Below are 27,793 nucleotides of genomic sequence, written 5' to 3' on the forward strand. Positions count from 1 at the left end.
GTCAAGGATCTTCTTCCCACACTCACTGTCTTCCTCTCTCCTGACCCCTGGGGTGGAGCATGAGGGATCTGCACCAAGGGCTTGGTACACCTGTCTGTCCCTTTAGTGTCCAGATTATTCCAGAGCACCGAGGGGTCTCTCCAGATGGCATGTCCCTTCCTACTTGCTCTGCATTTGCATTTAGGACAGTGACCTGGGACTGGGACTTTGTGTCAGGAAGTGCCATTCAACCTCCCACCTGTATCAAACACTTGGCTCTGATTCTCCATCCTGCACAGAGAACAGCAGCCCCCTCTCTCCCAGCGTGCCAGCCTGGAGATGCAGTGTTAGAGCAGGGCTCACTGCAGCCTTTGATTGGCGAGGTTGGCATGTTGAATGAGGGACACAAATGAGTCACGTGGAAGGATTCTGGCAGCACTCTGACTGGTCCACTTTGGAGAGAGAGGGGGGCAGGAAGGCAGTGGCCTGGGTACTCTAGTTTTTTTTTCCTTTGGCCATGTTACCACGAAGCTTGTGGGATCTTAGTTGCGCTCTCCCTGTCCTGGGGTCACTGGTGGATTTACATGTGTATACAAGGTGCCCAGAGATGGCTGTGTGGAGCGTGCATTGCTTATCACCCCATCCGTGGTTGCACTCTTACAGCGCACATCAGTGGGGTCTGAGACACCAGCCATGCCCTTGTGTGGTGGGAAGGCCCTGTAGGGTGTTGCAGGGGCTGAGATGCTGGGGTTCTTTGTGTCATCCTATTGCTGCTTGCATATCATTTCAGTGAGTCGTCAGAGTCCTCAGGTTGAAATCCTGTGAGGTAGAATACATGTTCATGGTCTCCTAGGATGAGTCATGGGCAAGCAGTGGAGAAGGATGTCATCCGTTTATGCATTTGAGCACTTGGCTCCCATGATGTCTCTGCTTCTGCCAGAGAGGGGAGGAGGGTGGAGGGAGGTCCCCCCGCCCATCGCATTGTCCACTGTTATGTGTGCTGGGGATTGGGGGGCCTGCTGTCCCGCAGCAGGCACTGGTCTCTGGTCCTATTTGGGTCCAGACATGGGTGCCAGGCAGGGGCGAAGCCTGATGCTGGCACCTCTTATGGTTGGGAGAGTGGGCTGGGGCTCCATGGTGCCCGGGCTTCTGCTGTTGCAGCTCTGTGCTCACAGGCTCTGTCCTTGTGAGGAGGACAAGGAGGGGTGCATCAGCACAGGAACAGATCTCTGGTCCCCGTCCCCACCTTCCCATCCCCAAGGAACTCGCATGTGAGGGGTTGGTCATGCCGTTCCTCCTCCATCTGCTGGACAGCAATCCCTTTGTGGATTGTAGGCTGGTTCCTTTGCTCATGAGCTGAAGGGCATGGCGGGGTAAAGTGGTGAGAACAGGGTCATGCACAAATCTCCATCCTCACCCCCAGGAAGCTGTGCTGGCAAGACTCAGAGGCTGGGTTCCACTTCTGCTCCATCACTGACCATACCCATGGGCCTCCCTGCCTGTGGTGCTCACTCATCATCCCCAGATATTGAGTTGGCATGAGCATCCACATGCCAGCCCCATGACAGCCTAATATTATGGTCCCCATTCTACAGGAACAGAGATTCTTACTTTGCCAACAAAGGTCCGTCTAGTCAAGGCTATGGTTTTTCCAGTGGTCATGTATGGATATGAGAGTTGGACTGTGAAGAAAGCTGAGCGCCGAAGAATTGATGCTTTTGAACTGTGGTGTTGGAGAAGACTCTTTATAGTTCCTTGGACTGCAAGGAGGTCCAACCAGTCCATCCTAAAGGAAATCAGTCCTGGATGTTCACTGGAAGGACTGATGTTAAAGCTGAAACTCCAGTACTTTGGCCACCTCATGCGAAGAGTTGACTCATCGGAAAAGACCCTGCTGCTGGGAGGGATTGGGGGCAGGAGGAGAAGGGGAAGACAGAGGATGAGATGTCTGATGGCATCACCGACTCAGTGGACATGAGTTTGAGTGAACTCCGGGAGATGGTGATGGACAGGGAGGCCTGGCGTGCTGCAATTCATGGGGTTGCAAAGAGTTGGACACGACTGAGCGACTGAACTGAACTGAAGGAGTCACCTGACATGCCCCAAGCCACCCAGCTGCTAAGGGGCAGTGCTGGGGATGAAACCCAGGACTCTGACTCCTGGTAGCTGCACTGCTGGGTACTGACACTGACTCAGTGAACATATCATTTCTCCTCCTGGATAAGCCACTTCTCCTAGGGGAGTAGTTACATGCTCATCACATGTAGGCATTAGAGGTGATGCTTTAAATCCACAGAATGATGTTTCATGAAATAAGGAAATTTGCAAGAAGTATATTCAGTATTATTCTAATTTTGTAAAATGACACATGCATACACGTGTGTGGCAGGAAGCTGTGTTAATGGTACTAAGTATATATCTGGTTGATACTAATGGGAGACTTAGGTATTTTTTTCTTATTTTTTCTAACTTGGGAGCTTCTTTTTTTAATTGAAGAATAGTTGATTTACAGTGTTATATTTCTGCTGTATGGCAAAGTGGTTCAGTTACACACACACACACACATATATATATACATTCTTTTTTAAAATATTCTTTTCTATTATGATTTATCATAGGATATTGAATATAGTTCTCTGTGCTGTACCATAGGATCTTGTCCATCATTCCATATATAATAGCGTATATCTACTAACACCAACCTCCTACTCCGTCCCTCCCCCAACCCCCTCCCCCTTGGCAACCACAAATCTGTTCTCTAAGTCTGAGTCTGTTTCTGTTTCATAGATGAGTTCATTTGTGTTATATTTTAGACGCCACATGTAAGTGATATCATATGGTATTTATCTTTGTCTGACTTAATTTAAAGTGATAATCTCCAGATCCATCCATGTTGCTGCACATGGCATTATTTCATTTTCAGTGGCTGAGTAGCATTCCTGTGTGTGTGTGTGTGTGTGTACCACATCTTCTTTATCCATTCATCTGTTGATGGACATTTAGATTGTTTCCATGTCTTGGCTGTTGCGATTAGTGTTGCTATGAACATAGTGCGGTGCATGTATCTTTTGGGATTATAGTTTTGTCCAGATATATGCCCAGGAGTGAAATGATCGCTGTATCATGTGGTCTTTCTATTTTTAGTTTTCTGAAGAACCTCCATACTGTTTTCATAGTGGCTGTACCAACTTGCATTCCAACCAACAGTGTAGGAGGGCTCCCTTTTCCCCACATCCTCTCCACCATTTGTTATTTGCAGACTTTTCATTGATGGGCATTCCGACTGTTGTGAGGTGGTACCTCGTTGTAGTTTTGATTTGCACTTCTGTAATAATTAGCAGTGTTGAGATCTTTTCATGTATGTATTATTTGTATTTCTTCTTTGGAGAAATGTCTGGTTAGGTCTTCTGCCCATTTTTTTTTGATAATGTTTTTTTGTTGTTGTATGAGTTGTTTGTTTATTTTGAAAATTAAGCCTTTGTCAGTCTCATTGTTTACAAATATTTTCTCCTATTCTGTAGGTTGTCTTTTCTTTTTTTTGTTAATAATATACTTTGCTGTGCAAAAGCTTGTAAGCTTGATTAGGACCCTCCTTTGTTCAAGATTAATTGACAGTAGGTATGTGGGTTTGTTTCTGGGATCTTGATTCTGTTCCACTGATCTGTATGTCTTTTTTGTGCCAATACCATGCTGTTTTGATTACTGTAGATCTATAGTGTTGTCTGATGTCTGGGAGGGTTTTATCTCCTGTTTTGCTCTTTATCTTTAGGATTACTTTGGCAATTCCAGGTCTTTTATGGTTCCATGTAAGTTTAATTTGGATTGTTTGTTCTAGTTCTGTGAAAAACATCATAGGCAGTTTAATAAGGATGGCATGGAATCTGTAGTTTGCATTGGGTAGTGTGGCCATTTTAACAATATTAATTATTCCAATCCAAGAGCATTTTGCTTCTTTCCATTTCTTTGAATCATCTTCAGTCTCCTTTGTTAATGATTTAGAGTTCTCGGCATATAATTATTTCACCTCCTTGGTCAGATTTATTCCTAAGTATTTTATTTTTGGGGGGGTGATTTTGAACGTTATTTGGGTTTTTTTTACATTCCCTTTCTGATATTTAATTATTAATGTAAAGAAACGCAGCCAGTTTCTGTATGTTAATCTTGTATCTTGCTACCTTACTGGATTCAGTTATCAGTTTTAATAGCTTTTGTGTGGAGTCTTTAGAGTATATAGAATCATGTCATCTGCATATAATGACAGTTTTACCTTTTGCCTTCCAATTTGGATATCTTTTGTTTATTTTTCTTGTCTTATAACTGTGGATAGGACTTCCAATACTATGTTGAGTGGAAGAGGTGAGAGTGGGCATCCTTATCTTGTTCCAAATTTTAGTAGCAAGGCTATCAGCGTTTCACTGTGGGTTCATCATAAATAGTTTTTTCTATGTAGAGAGAGATTCCCTCTGTACCCACTTTGGTAAGGATGTTTATCATGAGTGGTTTGTCTAGTGCTTTTTCTGTATTTATTGAGATGATCATGTGGTTTTTGTCTATTGTTTAAGTGGTGTATCACATTGATTAATATGTATATATGGAACCATCCTTGTGAACTTGGGGTGATGAATCCTGCTTGGTTGTAGTATATGATTTTTTATATGTTGCTGGATTCATCCCATTAATATTTTGTTGAGAATTTTTGCATTTATATTCATCAATGACACCGGCCCATAATTTTATTTTTTGGTGGTGTCTTTTGTGGTTTTGGTATCATAGTGGTGGTTGCTTCATAGAATGTCTTTGGGAGTTTTCCCTCCTCCTCAACTTTTTGGGAAGAGTTTGAGAGGGATCAGTATAGACTCTTCTTTGAATGTTTGGTATAATTTGCCTTGAAGCCATCTGGTTCTGGGCTTTTGTTTGTAGAGAGTTTTAAAATTCTATTTCACCTCTAGTGACTGGTCTTTTTAAATTATATATTTCTTCTTGATTCAGTTTTGGTGGGCTGTATGTTTCTAGATACTTGTCCATTTCTTCTGGGTTATTGAATTTGTTGACATATAATTGTTGATAGTATTCTCATATGTTTTTTTTTTTTTTTCTTGCAATAGTGGTCGTTAGTTTCCTTTTTCATTTCTTTTTTGTTTATCTGAGTTCTCTCTTTTCTTCTTGACGAGCCTGGTCAGAGGTTTGTCAATCTTGTTTACCCTTTCAAAGAATTGCCTCTTGATTCCATTGTTTTCCTCTCTCTCTGTTTTATTTTCTCTCGGATCTTTATTACTCCTCCTTTCTTCTGACTTTAGGTTTTGTTTGTTCGTCTTTTTCTAATTCTTATAAGTGGTAGATTAGCTTGTTTATTTGAGATTTTTCTCATTTTTTTGAGGAAAGCTTATATCACTGTGAACTTCCATCTAGAACTGCTTTTGCTGCATCCCACAGATTTGGTATGGTTGTGTTTTCATTGTTTTTTGTCTCAAGATATTTTAAAATGTCCTCCTTGACTTCATCGTTGACCCATTGTTTTTTTAGTAGCATATTGTTTAGTCTCCATGTAATTGTTTTTTCCTCTCTTTTTTCCTGTGACTGATTTCTGGTTTCCTGCCATTGTGGTCAGAAGAGATGCCTGAGATAACTTCTATATCCTTAAATTTGTTGAGGCTTGTTTTGTGTCCTTTTATGTGGTCAGTCCTAGAGAATGTTCCTTATGCACTTGAAAAGAATGTGTATTCTGTGCTTTTTTTGGATGTAATATCCTGAAAATATCCATTAAGTATGTTTTATTGTATCATTTAGGATATGTGCTGTCTTATTGACTTTTTGTCTAGAAGATCTGTCCATTGATGTGAATGGGGTGTTAAAGTCTCCTACCATTTTTGTATTCTTGTCTTCTTTTCCACTTATGTCTGTTACTATTTGTTTTACACGTTTAGGAGCTCGGATATTAAGTGCATTTTTGTTGACAAGTGTAAGATCCTCTCCTTGTATTGATCCTTTTATCATTATATACTGCCCTTCTTTATAGTCTGTGCTTTAGAGTCTATTTTGTCTGATATGAGTATTGTGACCCCCACTTTCTTTTAATTTCTGTTTTCAAAAAATACCTTTCTGTACCCCCTCACTTTCAACCTCTGTGTGTCCTTTGCCCTGAAGTGGGTCTCTTGTAGGCAGCATATTGTAGTGCTTGTTTTTTTATCCAGTCTGTCAGCCTGTATTTTTTGACTGGAGCATTTAGTCCACTGACATTTGAATGAATAGATATGTATTTATTGCCATTTAAATCTTGTTTTCCTGTTGATTTTATATTTCTTGTCTATCCCTTTATTTGTTTTTCCTTTTGTGGACTGTTGATGTTCTTTCGTATTACACTTATGTTCTCTTCCTTTTAGTTTTTGTGACTCTATTGCATATTTTTGATTTGTGGTTACCCTTTTTTTCGAGTATATTAACTCTATCCTGTGTTTACTTGCCTTAGACTGATAGTCTTACAGGCTTAAACACATTCTAAGAAATGAAAAAAATCAACATTTCTAACTCTCCTCCCCCACATTTTATGATTTTGATGACCTTTTTTACATCTTCATGGTCATCCTTTTGCTGTTAATTGTGGTTATCATTGCTTCCACAGAAATTTTTTTCTTTTTTAAATTGGTGTACTGTCTTATTTAGGTGATTTGCTTTCCAATTGTGATTTTCTCTTTCCTGTATATTCTTTTTTTAAAAAAATATTTATTTACTTATTTATTTGGCTGCAGTGGGGCTTAGTTGCAGCATATGGGATCTAGTTCCCTGGCCAGGGGTTGAACCCAGGTTCCCTGCTTTGGGAGCATGGAATCTTAGCAACTGGACCACCAGGGAAGTCCCATCTTTCCTGTGTATTCTTACTTCTTTTCTATTTAGAGGAGACTTATTAATATTTCCTTTGGAGTAAGTTTAGTGTTGCTATATTCTTTTAGTTTTTGCTTATCTGAGAAATTTTTTCTTTCTTCTTCTATTCTAAATAATAATATTGTTGGGTAGATTGCAGATTTTTTTTCCCTTCAGGACTTTGCATATATCTTGCCTCTCCCTTCTGGTCTGCAATATTTCTGTAGAAAAATCAAGTGATAGCTTTATGGGGATTCCCTTATAATTAATTCTGTGCTTTTCTCTTGCTGCCTTTAGACTCCTCTCTTTAACTTTTTCCATTTTTATTATATCTTTGTATATGTATGTTTGGGTTTACCTTGTTTGGGACCTTCTGTGCTTCCTATACCTGGATATGTTTCTGTCTTTTGGTTTGCAAGTTTTTAGCCATAATTTCTTCATGTACATTTTTAATCCTTTTTTTTCTTTCTTCACCTTCTAGAATCCCAATTATGTATCAGTTGGCATGTCTTATTTTATCTCATAGTTGTTTTATATTGCTTTCATTTTTTTAAAATTTTGCTTTCTGTCTACTATCCTTATTGGGTGATTTCCATCATTCTTCTAGCTCATTTATTTGTTATTCTGCATTGTTTATTCTGCTATTCATTGCCTTTAGTTCACTTTCATCTCAGCAAATGAGCTTTATTTTTCTTGGTTCCTCTTTATAGTTTCTAGTTCCTATTTACAGTACTCTGAATTTCTGTCATTCATGCTTTTGAACTGTGGTGTTGGAGAAGACTCTTGAGAGTCCCTTGGACTGCAAGGATATCCAACCAGTCCATCCTAAAGGAGATCAGTCCTGGGTGTTCATTGGAAGGACTGATGCTGAAGCTGAAACTCCAATACTTTGGCCACCTCATACAAAGAGTTGACTCATTGGAAAAGACCCTGATGCTGGGAGGGATTGGGGGCAGGAGGAGAAGGGGACAACAGAGGATGAGATGGCTGGATGGCATCACTGACTTGATGGCATGAGTTTGAGTGAACTCCGGGAGTTGGTGATGGACAGGGAGGCCTGGCATGCTGTGATTCATGGGGTCGCAAAGAGTCAGACACGACTGAGCAACTGAACTGAACTGAACTGAATTTCTATCAGTAGCCTTTCTTAATTCATTCAGTATCTCCTTTTTGAAGTCAATGTCTGTTAGATTCAAGAGGTCTGTTTCATTGTTTGTTCTTTCAGGGGAATTATCTTGGTCTTAACTGGGAATGTTTCTTCTGCTTCTTCATTTTGCTTCTATTTCTCTTATTCTGTGAGTTTAGGAGAAACAATTATCTACTGTGGTCTTAGAGGGCCATTTATATGTGGGAACATCCCTGTGTAGCTTGTGTGGGTTTAATATTTTTGGTGCAAGGGTTGTTTTCAGTAGGGATGCCTGTCACCTCTTTCCTCAGTGTGTGCTGGCCATTATCTCCTTGATGGGGATGTGCAGATGTAGCATTTGGTGGCTGGTCATGGGGTTCTCTGTGGCAGTGCGGCTCACACGTGCCCCTGGAGCACGCCATGGGAGCAGAGGGAGTCTGCGACCACTTCTGGAGCCTGAGAGGTGAAAGCAGTGGCTTGAGACAGCTCCTAAAGCCTGGGGCAAGGTGTTGGGGAGGATTGTAGAGGCATGTGAATGCGCCTGAAGTCTAGGGGGAAGGGGAGCAGTAATGGCGGCTTACACACACCCCTGGAGCTCCTGTAGGTAATGTCCTGCCGCCTGCGAGCTCATGTAGGGAAAAAGGCTATATGGTGTTTTGCCCCTCTTCCTGTGCACTGCCCATACAGTGGCACCTGGTCTCTAAGGAAGCCCAGGCCTCCTCTGCATAAACCCTCAGATGGGGTCACACCAAACTCTAGCCCCTTTGCTCATAGCCCACCCCGGTCCCCTCCCCAGGCCCGATCTCCAAAGCCCAAGCTTCTGCACCCAGCCCCTGTCCACACTGGTGGCCACGTGTCTCAGGCTGGGGAGTGTAGAGTGATGGTACTGACCGCATGTACAGGTTTCTTTCCATTCTAGCGGCTTCAAACCAGTTGCTGCGTTCTCCTCCGAGGCTCCAACGCTTCCCCTCTGTCCCAGTTGACTTCCCTGCTGGTGAGGGACTTCCCAGGTGCAGGAAACTCCCCTCTTTAATAGCTTCCTCCACGGGGCACAGGTCCAGTTCTACTTCCTTCCTCAGTTTTTGTTTTTTTTTCTTTTTTGTGCTTCCCAGTTCCATGAGACTGTCTTGCTCTTTCAGAGGCTGGGAGTCTTCTGCCAACGTTTGGCAGATATTCTGTGAGAATCGTTCCATATGTAGATGTATTTCTGATGTACATGGGAGGAGGTGAGCTTCATGTTACTATTCCATCTCTGATCACCTCTGACTTTTTACTTTTCTTTTTTTTGGGGGGGGGTAGTTGGAGGAGCCTGGTAGACTGCAGTCCATGGGGTCGCTAAGAGTCTGACACAGCTGGGCAACTTCACTTTCACTTTTCACTTGTATGCATTGGAGAAGGAAATGGCAACCCACTCCAGTGTTCTTGCCTGGAGAATCCCAGGGATGGGGGAGCCTGGTGGTCTGCCGTCTGTGGGGTCGCACAGAGTCGGACACGACTGAAGTGACTTAGCAGCAGCAGTTGCTTTTCAAAGTTTTTAGAGTGAAATATTTTATATCCAGGAATAAAAGTTATTTAAAACAAAAAATCTGGAGTGGTCTAGTGGGACCACTCAGGAGATGGACAACTTTAGGAGCAGGTGAGCTGCCTGTCCTTGGAGATAGACAAGCAGAGGTGGTGTCCATCTGTCATGGGCATGGTTCCAGGACTTCCTGAACAGGCGAGTGGACAGGGGCTGTGTTCTTTGATGAGCTGTGCCAGGACCACCCCACAGGTCCCTGAGCCTGTGGGATAAGGGAGGAATCCAGTGCGCTGCTCCTCTCCTCACACTTGACAATGCCTGCGAATCAGTGATTCCCCTGAGAATCACTGGGGCGCTCGTTCCAACTCCGACTCTGATTCAGGAGGTGGGGCCAATACTGCATTTTTAATGAGCTCCAAGTCCTGCTAAAGCTTCTGGTCCAAGGCCCTGGAGCACATTCCCCCTGGATTTGCTCTAGAGGAGTGCCCAGGTATTACAGAGCAAACAGATGATGCCAGGGGTCATGGGAAAGGTAAACAGGGCTGTGAGGATGAGTGACCTGAGCTGATTGGCATATATGAAAGGCCTCTTCAGAGATATAAAAAGATGAGAGTCTGAGTTGCTGGGTTTGAGAACAGGTCACTTCCCACTTTGGCTTTATGGAGACAGCTCAGTGTTGGAATACAGCCAGCCAGGATTGGAATCCCAGCTCTGCAGCTCATTAGCTGTGTGTCCTTGGGCAGCTTCTCTTGCCTCCCTCTGCTTCAGTTTCTTCATCTGAGGATGGAAATGCCTGCTGGATAAGGCCATGATCAGGATGAAGTAGGATAACATGTCAGGTACCTGGTATTCAGTGGGTCTTTAATGAACACTGGCTTTTCCCAACACCATACACTCATCTCTTCTTGCAGGTGGATGAGATTTACCACGATGAGTCCCTGGGGGTCCACATAAACATCGCCCTTGTCCGCTTGATCATGGTTGGCTACCGACAGGTAAACCTCTTTGTCAGCAGGCAGGATTGGGAGGGAGATGGAGTGTGAGGCAAGAGCATCAGACAAGCTAGGGTGTTGGGAAGGGGAGGCAGTGTATAGGAAACATTTTATTTCCAGAATCAGAGCCCAGAGACCATGAGGTCTCAGTGGCAGAGGCATCTGGTGTTGATAAGTGGGACTTACAATTTCCCTCCAGTCAGATAAATGGACAGTCCTTGGTCCCTATACCTGGAGGTCCCACTCCTTGAATCGATGGGGAAAGTGGGGCTTAGAGAGATGACAGTGACCAAGATAAGTCCTGTGAGGGTTGGGCCCCAGGCTCTGTTGCTTGTTCTCCCCCATGTGGGAGTGAAAACAAGAGTTTTCCTCTAGAGGCTACTGTGAAAATTAAGTGACAATGAGTGTAGAGAGGAAAGGCTCAGAACAGCACCTGACTGTTGAGGGGTTAGAGATCATCAGTTCTCAGCAGATAGGGGTCCTGACACGGGGCTTGGCACAGGAACGTTCCTGAAGCAGGGCGGGCAGCCAAAATCAGTGACCCTGCACTGCTGCTATCACTTGGGCCTCGGTGTCCCCTGCTGATGGGAACCTGTTGTGGTCTGTGGGATCTGACCAACCACCCTGCTCTCTGGGCCCACAGTCACTGAGCCTGATCGAGCGTGGGAACCCCTCTCGCAGCCTGGAGCAGGTGTGTCGCTGGGCCCACTCTCAGCAGCGCCAGGACCCTGGCCACGCAGAGCACCATGATCACGTCGTCTTCCTCACTCGGCAGGACTTCGGACCCTCAGGTATGCAAGGTACTGTATTTGCCATGGCCAGGTGTGTGCAGCTGCAGGGCAGGGGCTGAGGCTCTTTGGGGCCACCCTAGGAGGATTGGAGAAATGTTTTTCAACAAAAAGATCCTTGGGACTTTGGAGCAGAACCTGGCTGGACAGGTGGGCAAGCTTTGCAGTGGTTTCTTAGGGACCAGGGAGAGTGAAGGGTCCTGCTCTGGTCCCTGCTGCTTTGGTTGAAGCTGCAGTTGGCTGGGCATCAGGCTCTGGCCCTGTGCTCACCGTCCTGGGACCTGGCTGCTCCAGGGTCTCAGTGACCTTCAAGGTGCTCCTGCCCACACTGAATCATTCCGTCTTCAGGAGCTGGCCATGGGGAACCTGCGACAGGGCCAGTGTGGACTTCTGGAAGGAAGGCCCTGCCCTGTCTGCTGATCCATGACTCTGAAGCCCAGTGAGCTGAGCTCACTCATCCCCAGAACTCTCCCGACTGTGGAGTGGAGGAAATAGTAGTATATTTGCCGTCCTCTGTTCCCAGGCTGCTAACAGGCCTGAGGGATGCATGCAGTGTCCGTGATAGAGGCTGGTTGAGTGCCCTGTGCAAACTCAGGAAGCTTGGATCACCCCCCCCTGCCCCTAGCTTTTCGTAAGGGGAAACCAAGGCCCAGAGTGGCAGCAAGGTTTGCCCAGGCCCCACTGCAGAGAGGAGACAGAGCGGAAACTCAGACTGGATCTCCAGGCACCAAGTTGAAGGCTTCTTAGTGTTTTCTGGCCTGGTGCTAGAAGAGGGTCAGCCTGTACCCATAAAATCTGCTTGTCTGAATCCCTGAAATCCCCAAGGCGAGCTTGTACACACACAGATTGACACACACATGTACAGACAAATGTGTACTCCTGCCCAGACACATGTGCACACAGACACCCACACATGTATGTGCTCACATGTGCTGTTGAGCACATCCGGACCTCTAGGACAGGCAGGACCCCAGAAACTTCTATACCCCCAGGACCATCTCAGGAAAGGGTTTTGGCAGTTCTGAAGACAGAGAATAGCTGTCTGGTCCTGGCTGGCCGAAAGCCCTGGGTAGGGAGCGTTCTCTGCCATCGCCCTCTCTTCAGAGGTCTTCCCCAGCCCAGGCTGCCTTCCCAGCCAATTACAGGCCCTGGGGAGGCAGGGACGCAGCCCCCTGGATCATAGGCCTCTCACACAAAGCCACTCAGCCAGTGCTGGCCTCACCATGGCTACTGTGTGCTGGCCCCCTGCACTGCCCGTGTCTCCTGAAGCCTACCCAGTTGTGTCTTCACTCTGCCCATGTCTTCCCCTCCACGTGTCCACCCCCACCTCCCCAGACTCTCTCACCTCTCCCCCAGCCCCAGCTCTAGGCCCCTCGTAAGTCATGCCCTGGTCCCCTCAACCCCTTCCATTAGACCCATTCCCTGGATGCCTCCCAGGCATCCCCACACATCCCTCTGCGCTCCTGGAACTCCAGCCCTCCAGGCCCACCCCTAAGTAACCTCCTGACCCTGGTCTGCCTGCGAAACTGTCTGCTCCTCACGGGTGTGGATGTGCTGTAGGATGGGAGTGCAGGCTGGCACCTGATTCCTCTATTCTCCCCATAGTGTCTAACACTGCCAGGGGTCACACTGCACAGATGTGTGGAGCTTGTCAGCTGACCAACTGGCTGGCTGGAAGGCTGCAGCTTGGAAGCTGGGTGTGTGCAGGCTTGGGCACGCTGCCTTGTTTAGAGGAGGGGCTGAAGGCACAGGGAGCCGCAGGCCAGGAGGGAAGGATGTGCGGGCAGCTTGGCCCAGGTGCCACACTGCAGCTGCATACATACAGGGCGGGATGTTGCAAGAATCCTTCTTCCTCCCGGGACCCTCTGGCACTGACCCGATCCAGACGTGCCTGTGGTAGCTGGCTTAGCACAGACCTCGTTGCGTCCTGCCTCATCTGCCTGTGACCTCTTTCTGCCCTCTCTCCCCGTCCCCGGCAGGGTACGCGCCTGTCACCGGCATGTGCCACCCCCTGAGGAGCTGTGCCCTCAACCACGAAGACGGCTTCTCCTCAGCCTTTGTGGTGGCCCATGAGACTGGCCACGTGTAAGTAGCCCTGAGGGGGTGGGCTGTGCCTTGAGCCCCAAGGAAGTCTGTGGGTATGGGAGGTTTTGTCCCAGTTCTGAGTCCCATCCCAGGCTCCTGGGAGATGCCAGAGGAGCTGCCCCAAGGGGGAGGGAGCCCCGGGGCCCAGAGAGCAATTCTGGGTCTGCCTTGGGCCCAGCCCCCAAATCCCAGGGCTGTGGGAGACCAGACGTGGCCCTGCCTTTGGCAGCTCAGTGACAGTGTCCCCTCAGAGGCAGCACTGTGCTCTCTGGGTGGCCTCTGTCCAGTCACCCCTCGAGGCCTTCCCTGCTGCTCGCATGTGGAGTGCTGGCCAGAGTCTGTCTTAAACAGGTGCATGTAGGTCCAGGACTCGGGCCAGGCTGGTGGCTGGCTTACGTGATCCTCGGACCTGGGTTTGATTTAGAGTGTATTCATTCATTCAGTCAACCAGTATTTCTTGAACACCTGTTGTGTGCCAGGCTCTCTTCTAGAAATAGGGCTTCCGTGGAGAATGGGACACAAAAGCATGCAAGACACTATGTACTGGGAGAAAACAAATAATCCACCATCCAGTGTTCAGCGGTGACACACACCTGTCACAGCCGCGCCTCCTGGCCTTGTCTGTCCCCAGGGCAGAGCTGAGGGACACGCTCCCAGCTTGCCTGTCCCCAGCCAAGGCGTAGAGTGAGGGCCATTTTTTGCAGCTGGAAGGACATGGGAAGGAGTGGGCCAGCTGTGAGAGCGAGCCTGCCACCCACGGTCAGCCATGCCCCTCTCCGCATCTGCCTGCCCCCACGGTTTCACCCCAGCCCTGCCCTTCGCTGAGCGGGTGGCACCTCCTCTCTGGGGCCTTTGTTTCCTCAGCTGCAACACAGAGGCTGACACTGGGGAAGTCTCCGAGGGCCCTTCCTGCCCTGGCGGCCAATACTTCCACATATTCTAGAGCCCGGAGTTTGTCTTCTGTATGTGGGGGGCACTCTTCACTCACAGAGCCGCTGCCTACAGAGAGACAAGGTCAAGCTTAGAGGCCCACGTGTCTGTCTAGTGGTCAAGGCCAGATGCAGACGTCTGGGAATGTGTAAGAATTTAGAACCTTTGGGCTTCGGTGTTACATACTAACTACAAAGGGCTTCCCAGATGGTGCTAGTGGTAAAGAACACGCCTGCCAATGCAGGAGACATAAGCAATGTGGGTTTGATCCCTGGGTCGGGAAGATCCCCTGGAGGAAGGCACAGCAACCCACTCCAGTATTCTTGCCTGGAGCATCCTATGGGCAGAAGAGCCTGGCGGGCTTCAGTCCATGGGGTCGTGAAGAATCAGACATGACTGATGCGACTTAGCATGCACACTAACTATAAAGAGCAAACTTTTACATTTAAACTACCATCATGGCAGGTGGGTACCACACACATAGCTCTGTAAGGCCAGGTCTAGAAGAAGCTAAGGAGGCTGGTACACAGGGAGGGCGCTGTAAGCCAAGTCATACTGAACAGAATGAAACTGGTCCTTGCGCACGAGGCCTCAGGTTTGGAGGGAAGACAGTGCATGGTGTGCAAGTTGTTAACCGTGGTGCAGGTGGCCCCTGCTGTGGGCAGACAGCCCCTGGGCGGGGGGGCCAGGAAGGGTGTCCTGGGGCCAGAGTGGGGCTTGAGCTGGTTTCAGACACCGTGAGGACGTTAGGGTTTGAGGAGGGGGCTGGAGGGCAGAATGGGCTCAGCCCGATTGAGGGGCAATGTAGGGCCTCAGCTTCCATCCAGTGGGGTGGCTCTCCCCACTGCACAGTGGGGAAACTGAGGCCAAAAGGCACAGTCTGAAGCCTGGTTAGGGCAGAGTCTCCAGCCCACCTGCTCGTCTTCCCAGGGGTGGGCTCCCCGGGTGTGACTCAGGACTGCCCTCTCTGTTCCCCAACCTCCAGGCTCGGCATGGAGCACGACGGTCAGGCGAACGGCTGTGCGGATGAGACCAGCCTGGGCAGTGTCATGGCGCCCCTGGTGCAGGCCGCCTTCCACCGCTTCCACTGGTCTCGCTGCAGCAAGCTGGAGCTCAGCCGCTACCTCCCGTAGGTCACCTCCACCCTCCGCCCTCTGCCTCCCCCATTATCTCCCCTCAGAGCACCATCCCACCCCGGACACATGCTCTAGTCCGGCTTTGCCGGTCAGTTCCTGGGCCTCCGGGAACGTGAAAACCCAGGATGAGTGTTGGATTCTGGAGCTCAAGGCCACGGATGGGTGCAGAGCGGATTTGGGTGGGGTAGGTGCCGGCAGAGATACTGTCACTAACCTCTGCAGCGATCAGCCAGGACCCAGCATACGTCCTGCATGGTGGGCTGATTTATCTTCCTCTCTCGGGGCAGTGGGCCCTCAAACTGTCTGCGAGCCAGCCCTTATTCAGGGCCATGGCGTGAACTCTGTGGGTGAAATGGGCCCTATAAGGAAGCCACGAGCTGCGTGCCTAAGGCTGGCCCTGGTAGCCTTGCCTTGGAGCCCAGACATGGTCATGAGTGGAAGCAGGGGCACCTGTGGGGTGGTCCATTTTCCCTGGAGAGCGCAGCAACCAGCACAGAGCAGCAGGCGGGTCCCTGCAGGCCTTCCTAGCTTGGTTCCCGCCCCCTCGTCTGGGAAGGGAGAGATGGGGCCTTTCTGCCCCGCCTGGCTCACTCCCTGCCTCTGCCGGCAGTTCCTACGACTGTCTCCTTGATGACCCCTTTGCACCTGCCTGGCCCCAGCCCCCGGAGCTGCCTGGCATTGACTACTCAATGGATGAGCAGTGTCGCTTCGACTTTGGCACCGGGTACCACACCTGCTCGGCGGTGAGTTCCCATGGCCTCTGCCAGCTGGGATGCCAGGCCAGCCTCCTGGATCCCAGGCTGGTCATTCATGGAGCCACCATAGGGGACTACAGGATGACCAGGGTCTAGGCCCTACCACCTTCTGCTATGTCCCCACCGCACCCAGTCCCATGGAGGGGTGGGGAGACAGTGTGTGTAGGGGCTGGAAAACGCCTGGAAGGATGGGGACAGAGTAGAACACAGAGGGTGGGCACCGACGGGGTCCTGGCGGGCCAGGCTGGTCACTGGGGGTTTATCTGCCAGGTGGCCTGTGTGTCAGATCAGGTACTAGCTCTGGGCTGGTAGAGAAACAGTTTCTACCCTCTGCTGTCTGGATGTTTGGCAGTATGTTTGGCGCAGACTTCCCACCCTGGTGAAGTTCTCCTGTGTCCCACGTAATCTCTCTCCAGGGGGTCAGTTGCATGCTCCCTCCATCCTCTGCCCTGTGCCTGAGATGATAGATACAAGAGAGCAGAACCCTGTCCTCCCCTGCAGGACAAGGCAGGGAGAGCCTGGAGCCTGGCAATCAGCTGAGCCCCCCAGGGGAAAATCAAACAGCCACTGAGCAGGGCCCAGGCAGAGGCTCAGAGAAGGGGACATCCCAGGACAAGGGGGATGTCCCAAGGGGTCAGGCCTTGGTGCCTAGAGTCCGTCATACCTCCCACATCCAGGAACGTAGCCGCCGCCTCATCTCTGCAGGACCTGAAGGCCCTGTGTGTGGCAATCTTGTGCCTGGCCCAGGCAACACTGGAACACCTGGTCTCCGCTTTGAGGATGGAGAAGCAGCTGGGAAATGGGATTTCAATGCCCTGAGGCTGTGTGTGTGTAGGACATGAGTTTGGCTGGCAGGGGATGATAGAGAAAAGGAGATTGAGGCTTCCCTAGACAATGTGAAATATAAGGTTACCAGTCTTATATGAGGAAACGGCAACCCCCTCCAGTATTCCTGCCTGGGAAATCCCGTGGACAAAGGAGTCCGGCAGGCTATATAGTCCATGGGATTGCAAGAATTGGACATGACTTAGCGACTAAACCACCACCCCAACCTTATATAAGAGGGAGATGGGAGTCCTGACCTTTTCTGGGTGCTGCAGGGTCTGGGCTAGACTGGCAGCTCCCTCCAAGCCCCCGACAGGCACAGAGCTTAGGGGGCATCAGCAGACCCAGCCTCATCACAGCCTCAAACCCTGGTCCCTGCTCAGCGACAGAGTGGCCTCTTGCAAGACAAGAATGGAGGCCTTGGAGGGGAGAGCAGAGGCGTGTGAGCTGTGGCTGGCACCTTCTTCTCGGTGGGGTTGCTGGAGGCCACTGGCACTTGGGGTGGAGTTGAGCTGGTGGACGTGTGGGGCTCTGGTTGGATGGGCCCCTCCTGCCTCCCTGGCAGTGTTTGGCCCAGCGCCCACCCACACCCTGCCCCCTCTCTGTCACTGTCGGCTCCCCTGGACAACTTGCCAGAGCTGGAGGACCAGTCCAGCCCAGTCAGTGACCCTGTCCCCCTTGCCGCACAGTTCAGGACCTTCGAGGCCTGCAGGCAGCTGTGGTGCAGCCACCCCGACAACCCGTACTTCTGCAAGACCAAGAAGGGGCCCCCGCTGGACGGGACTGAGTGCGCGCCAGGCAAGGTAGCTGTGGGCTGGGGCTGCAGGCTGAGCGCCTTCCTGGGTGCCGGCCCCCAGGGGGACCTGCCCTCCGCCCAGTGTGGATGTGAGTGCATGGTGGCCAGGGCAGGGTGGGAGTGTGGGACAAGAGTGAGCCTTGCGTGCAGGCAGATGGGTGTGGAGTCCTCACATGAGCTCTCACACTCCCCCTCTCCTCCCCGGGACCACAGTCTTTGGCTTCTACAGAGAGCAGGTTTGGCCTTGTCTCATATGCGTCAGCAGGCACATTTACTCCCATTTTACAGATGAGGAGACTGAGGCCGAGGCTGGTTAGGGAACTTGTGGAGGTCAAACAGAGGGTGATTAGCGGGGGGTGGGGGGGGGGCTTGTTCAGGGGCCCCCGGGTCTGAGAGTCTTGAGCTGAGTTCTGAAACCCCACCTCTGCTCTATCGCTGGCCTTGCCTCTCCCCGCAGCTCTCTGTGGTGACCTTGGGCCAGCTCTGTGTCATCCTCTGACCAAGCACGTCCCTCTCCTCGGCTTCTTGTGAAGTTAGGAGTCCTGTCAAAGCAAATGAGGGCGCTGGGAAGAAGCAGGGTGCTCCCCCCACCAGCCTGTCGTCTGCCCTTCACCCTCGGCCCTCAGCATACTCACATCTGTAAATGGTCTGTCCCTTCACAGATGGGTGGAGCTTCTTTTAAAAATCTCTATCCCTACAGAGTCTGACTCAGTCCGGGGGTTGAAGCTGAGACATCCGGAGTTTTAAAAGTTCCCCTAGTGACTCTGAGGCTGAGAAACACTGAGTTCTCTCTTGCAAATGGCCTGGACAGCTTTACTGTATTTCTTACCTATGGCCCTACAGGAGGAGGGAAGGGAGTTAACCTGGGCTGAGCTCTCCTTTGTGCCTGGTCTTGTGCTGAGGCCTTTGTGCGTGTGGTTGCCTTCAGTTCTGAGAACAGTCCCATTTACCAGGCAAGTACACTGAGGTTCAGAGAGGTGAAGCTCTTCCAAAGCCACACACAGCTAGTAATGGCCAAGCCAGGATTCAAACCTGGGCTTCTTGGACTTGAGGCATACACCCTCCACTGTGTGGCTGGACCTCCCGGGTAGCTGGCTTCCCTCCTATGAACATACCTGCTTGGAGTCCCAGATGGTGATTTTGAGGTCCAGAGCCAAGATCAACTGTAGATTGTGTGGGAAGATTATGTCTTCTCTCCCTTATCAGCTCTTTGTGCCTCTGGGGGTGGTAAATCAAATAATTGCAGCTCCTGTCATTGTTGTTATATCACCTGCTGTTATTGAAGGGCTGTATGTGAGTGCTCACAACAACCCTGTGGGCGAGTGCTCTTATCCCCATTGTCCAGCTGAGGAGTGGGCTCTGAAAGGGATATTCTTTGCTGAGGGTCATTCAGCTCACAGTAGGCACTGGATTCTGTGTGACCCCGAGGCTGGTGCTCTTAGCATTCCTTTCTCTGGGCTCACCCACGGTACCCAGTTGGTCACTTTCTATGGCAGTGGCTCCAGGATGACCTCACACTCTCTGCTCCATCCCAGTGGTGCTTCAAAGGTCACTGCATCTGGAAGTCGCCGGAGCAGACTTATGGCCAGGACGGAGGCTGGAGCTCCTGGACCAAGTTCGGGTCATGTTCACGGTCCTGTGGGGGCGGGGTTCGATCCCGTAGCCGGAGCTGTGACAATCCCCCGTGAGTGCACTTGGCTGAGGTGGGGAGGGCAGGGGCCTGAGGGGCTTGGAGGGGGAGACACTGGGGGGCAGGGCCCAAGAAAGAAGGTCCCCTGCATGTGGCTACATATTCCAGTGGATGAGGACCCAAATTGTTGCGGGCACCAAATCACTTCCACCTCGGTCAGACATCTCCCATTGGGTCTGACATCTGAGGACAGGTCTGAGCTGGTGATTCTCAATATCTCATGTGCAGAGAGTCTGGGTGGGCCCAAGGCTTGGTCAGTTCAACAAGCCCTTCTGTGACCCTGATCCTGCACCTAAACTTTGAAAAAACACTGTTCACTAGCCATATTTTCGGAGAATAAATTCCCCAAGTCTGTTTCCTACTACATGAAGCAAAACTTCTTCAGTTTTTCTTATCTCTTTCTAATGTCAAATCCTCTCCTTGCTTCCCTGCCCCCCATTTTTCAGCATTCTTGGGGAGCGATCTATTTCTCCCTTTTATCCTCTCCATGGGTTCCCCTCCAGTGGTTTTTGTACCTCTGAGCACCAGCTCTTTATGGCCTCCATCTCCCGAGCTGATGCAGCCTGCTTAGAACAGCTTCATGGGAGCTGGGGGCTGGCCCAGTCTGGCCCTGTGGGTCTGCTGGTCCCAGGAACCAGGGATGCAGAACCTCTGTGCGGCAGGGCCAGCCTAGCCCTCACAGCAATGAGGGATGTGATGGGGACCTCAGAATGGCAGGGTCCTAGGATCACAGAGGCTCAGTGGTGGTCATCTTCTCTCCAGCATCTCCAGGAGTAGTCCTTCCTACTCTGCTGCGTGTATACCTCCAGGGATGGGACTCTCAGTGCCTCCTTTTCCCATGTCAGATGGTCATACTGACCCTTTACAAGTAGGAGCCAAAGAGAACAGCCTTGTAACTTCAGCCTGTTGGGGGTATGAAAGCTGGGTTAGAGAAAAGGCCAGCGGTGCCCACTCTGGATAAACCACCTCCTGGTCATGACACATAGTTATTCCCTTGATTGAAGCTCCTGTTTATTGAACTGCTCTGAAATAACTAGTTTTATTTTATGAGGCTTAAATGAAATATTATGTGTACTCTCCCCAGCACAGTTTAAGCGCTAATGAAGGACGGCCTCTGTTCTAATTACTCCGGGGTACGGACTGCTTTCTCTGCGCCAGGTGGGGTGCTCAGCACTCCTGTGCATAAGCCCATATAACCCTCCCAGCACCTCTGTACAGAGTTCCAGGAGCCCCATTCACTTGAATACTTTGTACCTGTAATCTAACCGAATCCTTTTTAATTTAATGGGGACGAGAGTACAGATTGCTTAAGGATACCTTTTTAAAATTTATTCTTCACAGACACACCAGGAGGTAGATAAAATAAGAGGTGTTATGGTCCCTCCTTGAAAGGGGAAATTAAGGCATAACAGGACTTGGGCGTAGATTCAGCTAGATCTTTTGACTCCAAACCCAAGTCTCTTTTACCTCTCCTTAGTTTATGGTGATATTAAATGGAAGTGGATGCAAATGAGAGCAGCGGAGTCCTGTGTTGGGGGCCTACTGTGCGTCAGGCTTGTGTAGCGGGTGAAAGAATACACAAAGATGAGTCAGACTGATTTCTCTTCCAGCCCAGCTGGAGCGGTTAGTCTTTCCCTCTTGTCTTCCTCCTCTCCACCCCGTCTCTTGCCCCGTTTCTTTCATTCTGTCTTCTTCTGATCACAGAAACACTCAAATAGGTGGCATATGCCTGAAGGGACCAAAAGACTCTGAGCTCAGCAGCCCTCACAGTGAGGTTCCCCCCTAACTTCCAAGTTAGTGGGGCCCCGTTTTATGCTCCTCTAAAGGGCTGAGCCACCCAGGTGGCTGTGGGAAAGCCTGCCACCCGTCCAGCCTTTCCAGCCAGCACAGTCTCTTTATGCCTGTCCCAGCCCAGCTTACGGAGGCCGCATGTGCTCAGGGCCCATGTTCCAGTACCAGATCTGCAACAGCGAGGAGTGTCCGGGGCCCTACGAGGACTTCCGGGCCCAGCAGTGTGCCAAGCGCAGCTCCTACTACATCCACCAGAACGCCAAGCACAGCTGGATCCCCTATGAGCCGGACGATGGTGAGTGGGGCTCTGTTCCCTCCACCTCCCGCCCCATGGCCTTGGGCCTCTGCTGGGTCCTTATCTTCCCAGACAGGGCCTTCCTTGCCTGGCCCACCAGTGAAGGTGGAGGGACAGTGGCGGCACCCAGAGGGGCATTGCAGTTGGCAGGTTTGCCCTATGCCTTTGTGCAGACCTTTGCACTGTATACATTGGGGGCCCACCATCGTCACGAAAATCATCCTGGATTTGAATTCTTATGCTGTGTCCTGGCTGATGCGAGGGCAATGTCTTGAGCAGGGGTCACTTGGCCCAGAAGTACCATTGAGGCCGGCGGCGGTGCTGGTGGCGGGGCGGGTGCTTTCAAACATGTCCTGCCGTGGGCGAAAGGCCCAGGTGCAGGCATTCCTCGCTTTGCATCACCAGAGTCCAGAGAAGCTCAGTGCTATTACCGACCATGTTTTTAGGTTTGTACTGATTGTACTACTGTTTCAGGCGTTAATGAAAATGATTGGAAAGTCAGGTCAATGGGACCTGTGGGATCCTCCCACTGAGCCCCTCCAAACTGCCCCTGGACACAGGCCGTGGGACTCATGCAGAGGGTCAGAATTTTGGGGCTAAGCCAGTGCCTGTCTATATTGGAGCTTTTTCAGTGATGTCTCTTGTAGTGGCAGAGGATGAGATGGTTAGATAGCATCGCTGACTCAACGGGCATGAATTTGAGCAAACTGAGAAAGAGTGAAGGACAGGGAAGCCTGGTGTGCTGCAGTCCATGCAATCTCAAGGAATCGGACATGACTTAGTGATTGAACAACAATAACTCTTGGCAGCAGAGAGAAGCCAGTGAAGGGCTGGGACTCACGCCAGCTTAGTGTCTTCAGGCTGGAAGGATCTTCAGCTGTTCTCTGAATCTCCCTTGCTTGGCCAGCCTTTCCATGGTCCTTCCACAACCTGATGCTCACCCCCTACTACCCAGCCCTCAGCCTCAGGCAGTGCTGATCAGAATGGCCTTTGCTCTCCCTAACCCAGGGCTTCCCTCTCATAGCCCTGGTTTCAAATCACCATTGCAAGACCCTCCGTTCTTCAGCTCTCATTTAGAATGAGAGTCTTCAAGTTGGAAGGGACCTCAGAGGGCCTGTGTGTTGCCCGCCAGAGCACAGACCCCTCCGGGACATGCTTGCAGGGAGTGTCTCTTCCCTCCTTAGACTCCCCCTAGTCTGGGGAGCTCACCACCTCCATGCCACTGTTGGCTGGCTTTCAGGGCTGCCTGGAAACCCACTTGCTTGAGGTATACTGGTCAGGGTCTTGCCTTTCTGTGGGAGGGTGAAAGCTCCCTACCCCTCGGCCGCTGGCCCAGGTCCCACTGGAAGTATGGCTGCTCCTGTGTGTGAGATCCAAAATGATACTGGATGTTGGGACTCTAGACTCAAGTCCTGAGTGCTGGGACATGATGTCACTGGGCAACAGGGACCTTAGGGTTGAGGAGCCAGGAGCCAGATGGTTCCTGACAAATTTTGCTTTGGAAGCTTTGCAGATCCATCCAGAACCCACACAGGCAACCCACACGGGGTGGAGAAGGGCTGCAAGGTCAATGGGATAGTTGGACTTTGGGTTTTCCCAGGACTTTTACACAAATTCCAGGAAGTTAGCTAAACTCCAGTCTCCCCTTTTCTAAGAAACACAGCAAATGTTTATATGTTCTCCGGAACCTACTTTTATAGGACATTAATAGCCTAGACAGAGAACATTTGATTGTTAAAACTAGAAAGGACCTCTGGAAAGGATCTCCTTCCTTCCGTCACTGCTGCTCCATTTTGTAAGCCCAAACCCAACCACTGTTCACAGACATATTGAGGTTCACTGTCATATGTGTGACTGGTGATGTGTATGTAGAGATCAAAGCAGACTCTGGCCCAAACCAGACAGCCTGGGTTAGAATCCTGGCTCTGCCACTTCCTGGGTGGCTGAGTGGCCGTGAGCAAATTCCTTAACCTCTTTGGTCCTTGGTTTCCTCCTCTGTAATGCTAGAACCTACTTCCTGGGGAGTATTGAGAGGTTTAAATTAGCTAATTCACAAAAAGCATTTAAAGTTGTACATCAAGAATGTATAAAGGTTTGGCACATAGTTAGCTTTCATTAAGTGTTGGCTAATTGTTGTTATTGTTTTATCACTTGCTGTTTCTTAACAGCGTGATGTGGCATTTTACTGATGGGGGTAATAAATAAGGAACTGAGGTTCAGAGAGGTCAGATAAGTTACCCAAAGTTACATGACTCCTAAGTGCCATAGCAGGGATCTTATGCCCAGCTCCACACCTGGTTCTCCCTGCATTGCCCAGAGCTGGCCCCTGGGACTTCCTGTTCCGGCCATGTGCTAGTGTCGGGCTAGGCCAGCCCACTTTCTGCGAGCCCAGCCGGCTCAGTATGTTCCGTTTCCCCACAGATGCCCAGAAGTGTGAACTGATCTGCCAGTCAGAGGACACAGGGGATGTGGTCTTCATGAACCAGGTGGTCCATGATGGGACTCGCTGCAGCTACCGGGACCTGTACAGTGTCTGTGCCCGCGGCGAGTGTGTGGTAGGTGGCCCCCTCTGGACCACCCGCCCCCTGCCTGCCCCAGGAGACTGGAGGGCTACAGCGCCTCCCCCTCCTTCTGTTCCCTGGGAAGACAGGCATCACCTCACCTTCCCTACCCATGACACCTCTTGTCCTCAGCATAACTCTGGGATGCTGGAAAGGGGTCACTGCCCAGCCGCATTCAAGGAGAGAGGCGTGGCTAGGTTTCAGAGCTTGACTGTGTCACATAGCATGTTTGCGGCAGAGTCCCGTCCAGGAATGCCTCTCAGTCTACGGTCCTTTCATGTCTGGGGACTGGAGAGGGGGCCAGGGGCTGCCGACCGCATGTGGCAATGCGGGTGTGGAAGCCTCCTTTTGCTGACCCCATCTCTGACTTTAGCCCGTCGGCTGTGACAAGGAAGTGGGGTCCATGAAGGCAGATGACAAGTGTGGGGTCTGTGGCGGCGACAACTCCCACTGCAGGACTGTGAAGGGGACACTGGGCAAGGCCTCCAAGCAGGCAGGTGAGCAGGTGGGGTTGGCGGATGACCAGGAGCAGTGGGGTTCTGGTCCAGCCAGGGCCCTAGAGAATGAGCCATCCCTAGTTGAGCCCTTTCCTGCTGAGCCAGGCCACAGTTCAGGCAGGGAGAGGGGGCCCTGGAGCCTCTGCCCTGACTGTGGTCCCTCACCATCCACGTGTGCTGTGCCTGCGCTTGGGCTCAGGAGCTCAGAAGCATTTCCTGCTCAGCACTGTGGGTCATAGGAACTAAGCTTGGCCTGGGCCTGTTGCTGGGAGTGAGGGTGAGATAGGTCTAAAGATGAGGCCCAGGCTGGACTAGCAATTTTCCTTTTCATCCTCATCTTTTACCTTGTTTTTTCGTTTGTTGTTTTTTTAACTGAAGTGCTTCCTGCTTTGAACTCCTGGTTAAGTTCTTGACTTCTCTCCATACCTCTATTGAAAAGGGCCAGATATTAGTCCTTTACACTTTAGTTTGAATTAGATTCATTTCCCCTTTGGGAGTATTTCAGCTTTGCCTTGTCTCTCCTTGTTGGGGGAAAGTTGACGGTTCTGAGAAAGGTTAGTTTTCAGGCGTTGGATTGGGAGGATCATGGGGACCCCCTAATGCTGGATCTTCATGGCTTGTTTCATCTAAATCCCTACAGTGTCTTTAAGTATGAGAAGAAAGGGGAGAGGGGAACCTCAGGAGAGAAGAGGAGGGTCAAGACAGTGGGAAATAGTAGCAAGTGACACACGCACTGAATCCATAGTTTTTATAGAGCATTTTAAGCTATGTAACTGTGAACTTCTCAACACTTTGTAAAGAAGGGCCCGTTCCTATTTACAGATAAGGAGACTGAGCTTCTCGGGTGCCTGTGAGGAGCAGGGGTGATGGGAGATGCTGGGTGTGGTGCTCCCAGCTCAGGATGCTCATGATTTTTCTGGAACCTCTTCTGTGGCAGGAGCTCTCAAGCTGGTGCAGATCCCAGCAGGTGCCAGGCACATCCAGATTGAGGAGCTGGAGAAGGTCCCCCACCATATTGGTGAGTACGGGGTGCTAGGTGATGGGCAGCCAGCCCCTGGGACCTGCCCGCAGGTGTGGGGGAGCTGGGAGAACGGAAGAGAAGATTCTAATGTAGGGGACATTTCTTGAATTTGAATAATGTGAGAGAATGCTTTTTTGTTGATTGATTTTTCATTTGTGTTGAATTGGAAAAAGGCTCCATGCTTCAGATTTCAGAAGGTATGAAAGGGGATCCAGGGGACATTCCTCCCACCCTCTACCCCAGGAGCACTTTCCTTCCCCAGGGGCAACCACTGTTCATTTCTTGTGCACATAGGTACCTTTTAAAGGTAACCCATTTCCATAGAATGTATTAGTTAACGTTTGCTGTATAATACATCATCCCCGAACTTAGCAGCTTCATGTAGCAAGTGTTTATTAGCATCAGTTCTGTGGATCCCCGATTTGGGCTGGGTTCAGCTGGGTGCTTCTTCTAACTCATCCTCCTGGAAACTCACTCACCCAAGTGCAGTCAGCTGGTGGGTCTGTAGGGACCTGGTTGGTACTGGCTGTCAGCTGGGGGGACAGGGTCATGTCCCCAGCTGGCTAGCCTGGGATTATGCACGTGGGATCTGTTGCATGGTCCTCAGGAGTGGCAAGAGCAGGCAAACCCCGATGTGCAAGCCCATTTCAGGTCTCTGCTTGCGTCCTGCTTTCTCATGTCCGAGTGGTCTAAACAAGCCATGGCCAAACCCAGACTCAAGAGGTAGAAGGAGAGTATCTCCTAATGGGAGATGTGGTACATCACAGTGCAAAGGGGTGAACCAAAGGAATAGGAGGAATTTGTGGCTGTTTTTGCAGTCTACCAGAGGGACCCTTCAATTATTCTTATTATTATGATGCTTAAACACAGAATCTCTAAGCTGGATGCCTACCCTTTATACATGCAGCAGTTATACAGCTTAAAACCAAGACATCAAAAATGACAGCCCCCCAAATCAATCAGTAGAATTAAAATTAAGCCCATAAGTGTAAGAAGGGGAGATTTTTGTGTGTTTCTTTGCTTCATTCTGGTTTTGCTGAAACTACAATTGGCATCAAAAAAATGAGCATGTGCAGAATAGGCAAATCCATAGAGACAGGGAGTAGGTTGATGGTTGTCAGGGGCTGGAGAGGGGAATGGTGAGTGACTACAAATGGGTCTCAGATTTCTTTCAGGGGTGATGAAATGTTCTGGAATTAGATAGTGGTGGTGATTACACAGTCACAGAATCGCACCCTTTAAAAGGCAGAGTTGTATTCAATGTGAATTTTATCTCGATTGAAAGCACATTAGTATGGTTTGGAGCAGGCTCCTGGTGAGCAGGGGCAGAAGGCTGCTGCCCACACGCTGGGCAGTGCTGGGTTCCCCACACTTGCCTATGTTCAGACTCCTTACAGAGGGTGCGTGGTTGTGATGGCCCTGGGCCATGGCCTGTCCAGAACCCCCTCTTACCTACCACAGCCACCAAGTCGCACTGCTTGTTACCAGCTCATCATGAACACAAACACAAAATGTAACATCTCTGGGAAAGTTCATATATTACAAAAATGCCAACAGTCGTGTTTTTAGGTTATTATTAAAATAATAGAAAACATTTAAAAAGTCTCCTGGGGAACTTGCACTCTCTGTGCATTTACATTAGCCCAGCTGTACAAATTCCTCACCTGGTCTGGAAGGCACCTGAGTGGAGTTGAAGTAGGCAGAAGGGGAAACTGAGGCCCTAAGTGGGTTATGGGCGATTTGTGCACCCTTATTCACCTGCAGGATGAGCCAGTCTGGACCCTGGTGTCCGATCTCCCAGCCGCGTGCCCTGCCAGCCACACCTCTGGCTGTGAGATGGGAGGGCTTTGGCTAGGCCATCTCCCTGTACACCTGCCTGTCTGGCTCTGGGGAATTGTGCCAGCACAGGGGCTGGGGAGGGACAGGGGCAGGGAGAGAAGGTCATTTGCCCTTGAAAGAAGGTGGTTACAAATACTTCTCTTACTGCAGCCCTACGGATGATTCCATACTGTCAGCAGCCCCTTGGGCTGCCTGTCCAGCTCCTTCCATCCATCCCTACCCTGTGCAGATGTCTAGCCTTCCCAGGGAGCTAGCTCGATGGGCTTGTAGGTAGCAGACGGGCTTCTGTGGAGGTTGGGGTAGAGGCTTG

General features: G+C 50.3%; 1 protein-coding gene across 2 annotated transcripts in view; it reads left to right on the forward strand.

The window, feature by feature from the left end:
• The window catches only part of ADAMTS14 (ADAM metallopeptidase with thrombospondin type 1 motif 14), a 95,279-nt gene that overhangs the window by 53,067 nt on the left and 14,419 nt on the right, over positions 1 to 27,793 (forward strand). The window contains exons 5-15 of one of the 2 annotated variants that reach the window (XM_027530632.1): positions 10,394 to 10,477; positions 11,118 to 11,274; positions 13,242 to 13,347; positions 15,263 to 15,406; positions 16,024 to 16,156; positions 17,683 to 17,796; positions 19,325 to 19,473; positions 21,390 to 21,565; positions 23,987 to 24,120; positions 24,500 to 24,623; positions 25,561 to 25,641. In XM_027530632.1, the coding sequence (XP_027386433.1) occupies positions 10,394 to 10,477; positions 11,118 to 11,274; positions 13,242 to 13,347; positions 15,263 to 15,406; positions 16,024 to 16,156; positions 17,683 to 17,796; positions 19,325 to 19,473; positions 21,390 to 21,565; positions 23,987 to 24,120; positions 24,500 to 24,623; positions 25,561 to 25,641 (1,402 nt within the window). The remainder of the gene's footprint in view (positions 1 to 10,393; positions 10,478 to 11,117; positions 11,275 to 13,241; positions 13,348 to 15,262; positions 15,407 to 16,023; positions 16,157 to 17,682; positions 17,797 to 19,324; positions 19,474 to 21,389; positions 21,566 to 23,986; positions 24,121 to 24,499; positions 24,624 to 25,560; positions 25,642 to 27,793) is intronic. The other variant, XM_027530633.1, reaches the window with a different exon arrangement.

This window comes from Bos indicus x Bos taurus, chromosome 28 (genome assembly GCF_003369695.1).
Source record: "Bos indicus x Bos taurus breed Angus x Brahman F1 hybrid chromosome 28, Bos_hybrid_MaternalHap_v2.0, whole genome shotgun sequence".
NCBI classification, from domain to species: domain Eukaryota; kingdom Metazoa; phylum Chordata; class Mammalia; order Artiodactyla; family Bovidae; genus Bos; species Bos indicus x Bos taurus.